The 5,955-nt window shown below is 33.8% G+C and overlaps 1 protein-coding gene across 2 annotated transcripts; it reads right to left on the bottom strand.

Annotated features, from left to right (window-relative positions):
* LOAG_00490 lies at nucleotides 1-4,632 on the bottom strand. 2 transcript variants are annotated; one of them, XM_020445447.1, is made up of 10 exons: nucleotides 4,525-4,632; nucleotides 4,247-4,315; nucleotides 3,442-4,043; nucleotides 3,092-3,170; nucleotides 2,657-2,780; nucleotides 2,356-2,464; nucleotides 2,014-2,090; nucleotides 1,679-1,831; nucleotides 1,354-1,539; nucleotides 1-1,175 (listed from the first exon to the last, which is right to left on the bottom strand). In XM_020445447.1, exons 3-10 carry the CDS (start codon nucleotides 3,470-3,472, stop codon nucleotides 1,095-1,097), a joined length of 840 nt encoding a protein of 279 aa, XP_020304092.1. In that variant the 5' UTR covers nucleotides 3,473-4,043; nucleotides 4,247-4,315; nucleotides 4,525-4,632; the 3' UTR covers nucleotides 1-1,094. The 2 variants fall into 2 exon arrangements, with proteins under 2 accessions (XP_020304092.1, XP_020307048.1); XM_020445448.1 differs by lacking the exon at nucleotides 4,525-4,632 and adding an exon at nucleotides 4,391-4,470.
* Nucleotides 4,633-5,955: the final 1,323 nt, after the last annotated feature.

The following is a 5,955-nucleotide window of genomic DNA, read 5'->3' as shown; positions in this document are numbered from 1 at the left end:
CGGGAGTATAGAAATTTTTATTACTTCTATCAGTTCCGCATAATTAAATAATCAGTCCTCGAAAATTTCGTTTAGAATTCTGGCACTTTTCATCGAAGAAAAATACGGACAAATGATAACAACGTGAATACAGTGCAGCCTATAAACTTACTAAATTGTTAGCAAAATACAAGATGAAAACAAATTAAATATTACTTAAATAACTGCAAACATATAGAAAATATACTGCCTGTAACAGAAGGTAATGATTAAGAAAGGTAATAAGTAATTAAGCAAACAAATTAACAACTGAAAAAAGATTCCAGCCTTTCAACCTTGCGACTCACGATTTGGTAAACTGCTGCATAAAAAAGATAAGTGATATGTTTACGGTTAAATCTTGCCAGTTAGCAATGTAATAAGATTATCCGAGCGATGACTACTACAAGCAACAGGATAACTTGGTATTTCTTCAGAAACTATTACTATGATCTTTTAAGATATTATTACACCGATGTTCATCTAAAAATTATAGAAAAATCAAAGAATCTAAGTTCGACAACGAAATGGAAAGTTAATGAAGAGACATATTCAAATAAAAATTCGAACGAACAATGTCTCCCATTTGCTAGTAGATACAGTAAGTTGGGACCACAAAATATCAGCATTGGCTTTTAGGCAAAATCAAGCAGTTTTGAAATGACCAAATTAAATGGTTCCTGGTATAGCTTGTAAAACTTCCTTTCAAGTTTCTTGAACTTCTTTTAGGATCCGCCCAGAAAATTAGACCAAAAGGAAATTACCATGCCTTCGCATAAAGCGGGCTATAGAGCAAAACGAGAATAAAGAAAAAGAACAAAACTATTATTTGTAAGAAGTTGACCATGTAATAAATCATGAGCACTGGATTAAAATGTACAGTTGGAAAAGAGTAACCTAAACCAACAGTTAAATGCGCAATAACCTACGCAACCGAAACAAATTTAGCTGTTGCCAATATATCAGCTGTGTAAATTATGCTACAACCAAAAATCAAATATCTAAATTTGGGATTGAAAATGCAAAATAGACCAACTGTAAGTCATTAAAAGTCGTAAACATCACCAGCAGTTCGTTCACCGTAATGTTTCTGATGATTGTTGTAAATAATGCAGTGAAAAAGCATAGATTTTAAAATGTTTACATAGTTGACGCACCTAAAAACATGAAATCTAGATCAAATTCACACAACGTTTCTGGCATGTATTCAAAGTTATGAGAGCTTTTTGAAAAATTAATGGCAACTGCTTCAAAACTTTACCAATAATGTATTTATTTTGTTAAAAGTCAAGCAAATTAAAAGGAAGCCATGTTAAACTCAAACTAATTTCTTACCACACAAATTCCAAAATGTAAGTGAGTAAGAGTTATGATAATGACACCAAGTCGCAAAAAAATCAGTTCCTGATAAACTGATAAAAAACCCGACAGTGATGTTATGGCAACGACTGAATATATTGCTAGGCATAAATTAAATATTTCCGCACGAGTATTGCACATCTGCGCGACGATCAGTCTGCACTACAACAATCATGAAGGTTAACCAGTTATGGGAATTACTTATTAAGTAAATAATTAATGGTATATATGTAACGAATAGCAACTCTACTTGATACTTTCTGAATAATATTCTTATGTTAAATCTGTGAAACTTCCTTACTGCAATATTCGAAAAAACGGTCCCCATAGTATAGAGATAAAGACGAGGGTCACGTTCAACAATTTTTCCAGGAGAATACATTGCCCAAAGCACCGAAATTGAAAACAAAATTAAGGATGGATACAGAGGTAAGCACATTTCGTAAAAGTTGTCCTGTAGAAGTGAAAAAAAAAGTCAAAACCGACAATCTGAACAGCAAAATTGATTGAAATAGTATTTTGGATATTTAATTAATAATTTTGGATATTTAATTATTTACTTAGTATTTTGGATATCGTTGGGAATGTTCAATTCCTTGCTAGTAATCAAAAAGTTAAATAAGACTAAGAAATCACCTGTTTTCCAGTGTGGTCTACAAAATAAGATAAATAAATGTTTCGAGCTGATACCACCAACGATATGCAACAACACACTAAAATGGAAAACGTTGTACTTTTTGGCTGAAATTTTCACCTTAAATTGTCAAACCAGTTCAATTCTAAAGGTAATGATGACTTAGCAACACATGTATTCTTCCTGCGACAAAAGTTAGATTCTTATCTAGTTGACGACGGTTGATGTTTTCAACCATAATTATGTTGGAATGTGATGTTAAAGCAAGATAGTGTGATGTACTGAGCTACAGATCATGCATCAGCAATTTTTTTGCAAAAGTTCAATATAAATAGAAAACTGACCATAGAAACCTAATTCAAAACAAACAGCCATTGTAAAACCATCGAAAACATAAAACTTGAAGTATTCATTGCCTTTGAAAAATGCAAATAAGTAAAGTAGAGTAAGCCCCTTAAAATTTCAAAGTTTAGTTAGGACTTACTTTATATGCATAATATGTATATATGAACATCAAACTTTTAGAGAATTTGCTTATTGTGTTTCAAAAAACGCCAGATTTAGTCTGAACCGAAGCAAAATTAGAAAACTAATATTCAGAATTTAAACTCCAGTGTGATTCAAACATAAAAGGTAAAGGCTAACGTCTTGACTCAAATCACAGTTCCACGGGAGGAATAAAATTCCGGTATTATATTTTTCCCAATGTGAAACGATGAACACCGCTTGGACACTGATTAAAACTAGAAGAAGTCGAACCGGTGATAGACTAAAAAATTGAAAAATCATGGAACCAAAAAAAAATTTCCTAGTTTCTTGATCTTCCTGATTTGTTTTCAAAATATTTAGCACGTTACTTTTGTTTTTTTTTTGACTGTCAGCTTGGTTGATGAAAATTGCTCGAAGAAAAAGTTGGATCCAAAACACACCAATCTGGTCTTTGAAGGAACCTTAAGTGGTTTCTAACTCATAAACTGATGTTCCAAATCAGCCATATTTGTCGCTGATTTCATTAAACTTGCTTCTTTGGCTAAAAATTGATTTTCTTTTAGGGTGTGCTTAAAGAACCTTCACATTTACCTAAATTCACCTTGTCCAAAGATGGAGAAAATAGTTAGCGTAAGTGGAACTGTAGACCACGAATCCAAACCATGATCAACTGAAAAAATTACGATTAATAATCCTGTTTTTCGTGAAGTCCTGGAAAAATTACAATAGCATAAAAATTTCACTGGAGCTTCTTTATAATCATACACTGGTCCTTAAACATTCTGAAAAATCGAAGGAAAATCAATAATTTACACTTAAATACCAATATCTTTGTGGAACATATAATGTAATGTATCAAAAAACCAAGTGATTTCCAAATTCGTTCCAAATTCAGAATGATTATTACCAAGAAACTGAGAGTTAATAATGAAAGGACTAACAAAGTTCACCGGTTGGTCCGGATACTCCCATGCGACGTGCCTGCTTACCGTCGGTACCGTCTAATGTATGCCCAACAAAAGTACAAATCGAGCATAGCAACCAGACCCAATCGGGGATTGACTCTGCAATTTCAAATATCGAATCACAATGATAAATAAGGAGAGTAAATATAATAGGAATTTACATCTTTTACGCCAAATAATCTCTTATGTAGAATATCTGCTGGGTAATTATTTAGCTGACGCTATTCCTCAAGAGCCTTCAGAAACAACCTCTCCAATCTGCTTGTACACGCCACCATAATAATTCAAATAAATTTAAACGAGGGCCTAAGGAACACCATGTTTCACCATTACTACCAGTGACAGAAAATCTTCGTTAAAAACTAATGAAATTAAACCCCAGCAATAGGAAAAATTCCATCTTGGGGAATTAAATTTAAAATGAACGCAGAAAAGAAAGTTTTCCCGGAATTTTCGGCGAGAACATTCGAATTGGCTGCAACATAATAATCGTAATATGAGACGACCAAAAATGCGAACATAACAAATATGAATCCGGTGAGCGTCAATACATTTGGTGCCAGCCAAGTCGGATAAAACTGTCAAAATCGTTGTTCCAAATTAAAGTTCCAATGATTATATCAAAGCAATAAAAAATTCGAAATTTTATTTGAAACACAATAAGACTCAGAATATTATAGAAGAAAATTAACTGTAACCAATGCTCATATCTTATAAGGCAACAAAATCATAAGCAACAAGACGTGAAGAATATACCAACAATCAAGCAAGAGCATTTTACCTGCACAACCCAGTTCCAGAACGGATGTGAAACATATTTCGACAGAGGGCTTGAGTCCACACTGCAGTACTGAAATGAAATTTCATCAAAAAATGTAAAAATTCTAGAGAGGCTCAATGATCTTCTAAACGATAAATTAATCACTTTGTACTTGTCAAACCCTTTGATTTGTCGTTCGTTGAGATACTTGTAATCGAACAATTCTAATAGTATCATCTGTAAATGTAAGATGAAGTAATTGCATATTGAGAAGTTGGAAAAACGATTCCAATCAATACCCTCAAGGGATCAAGCACCATGAAATATCGATGAAAGATACTTTTCCAAACTTCTACGTCCACAATAATACTAAAATGAGTGACTCAGTTGCTGCCGGGTGGCAATACGAAACCCGATATTAATGAGGAGCTCTCCCAGTTATGCTACCCACGACCTCTCTGTCCTTCTCTGCCACCGCCCTACCTCTACCTCTTCGTTGCATCGTCTGTTGACAATCTCCTCAGATAGTATTATGTCTTATGTAATGATTTATTCCATACCCATCCAGAAGCATAGGGCGGTACAGGCCAGCGCTCATCCTCCCAATTGCATTAGTGGCAATTCACTAAGTGCCCAATTGCATTTCGGAGAAACGACGGGAATGATATATGTTAGCAGCAATTATACTTTGGCTGGCAATACTAAAAACACTTATAAGTCATCGACTGTATCGATTATTGATCGATCATTGTTGGGAAAGTTAATCTGTTGAACTCGTTTCTCAGCGATATAAATTTATTCGGGATGTAATAATGTTCTTGCGCAATATTACTAGTTAACAACAAAAACGGTGTAAAATATGTGTATATATTACGCGGTGAAGTGGTAAGCAGTGACATACAATAAGCAAGTAATATGATTAACTAACAAACTCCTTATCATTGCCTTTGATAGGTCGTTGAGTTAGGAATATGTTACGGGTTTGTTGTATATCGTAGTTTGTTGTCCAGTGGTGGCAGATATGCGAAGATGTCGTCATTTGTGATTCAGTTGTGGAGAATAAGCGACGAAGATCTATCGTCTGCTCGGTTGTAAAAAACTGTCTCGGGATTTATATATATAAGGATTAGGGAGGTTTATAAGCTCCATCGGGGCTATCATGGAGGTATGGCTAGCTTTGGCATTGTCCATTGTGTAGGTACAATGACATCATTGTCCCTGATGTAGATATTGAGATGTTTTTTGTGTTATGCTGTCCATTGTTATCTTATATCCTCTTCATTGCTTTAATTTTACTTACAAGATTTCGTCAACCCGTCTGTTGGATATTGTGGAAATTTTATTTGAACATAGCTTTAATTTCGGTAATCCGACAATCACAACCAGTGATGGCCTACCTTTCTCCCTGCAAATGTCACATTGACTAGGCAAGTTTTCGTAGTCTCTTTTAGCCTAATAATATGTGTTCCATATATATACATATATAATATATATATGTGTATATATACATGAACATATATATATGTCAGATACATGTATACACATACATGCACTTTTTTTTTTTACATACGCAGAAGCGTATAAATATATTTGTGTATATTAAATATGTTTAATGATTCGGTGGAGCATTTTTAAGTGTAAAGTTTAAGTATACACACCTATCCTTGGGCTATGGGAATTGATTTAAATTTGTTTAAAGTGAAATCAACTCGGAATACTTATTATAAATG

Source organism: Loa loa, assembly GCF_000183805.2.
Source record: "Loa loa unplaced genomic scaffold supercont3.18, whole genome shotgun sequence".
In the NCBI taxonomy this organism is placed as follows: domain Eukaryota; kingdom Metazoa; phylum Nematoda; class Chromadorea; order Rhabditida; family Onchocercidae; genus Loa; species Loa loa.
The sequence above is the reverse complement of the archived record's forward strand: the minus strand, read 5'-3'. Positions and strand labels throughout refer to the sequence as shown.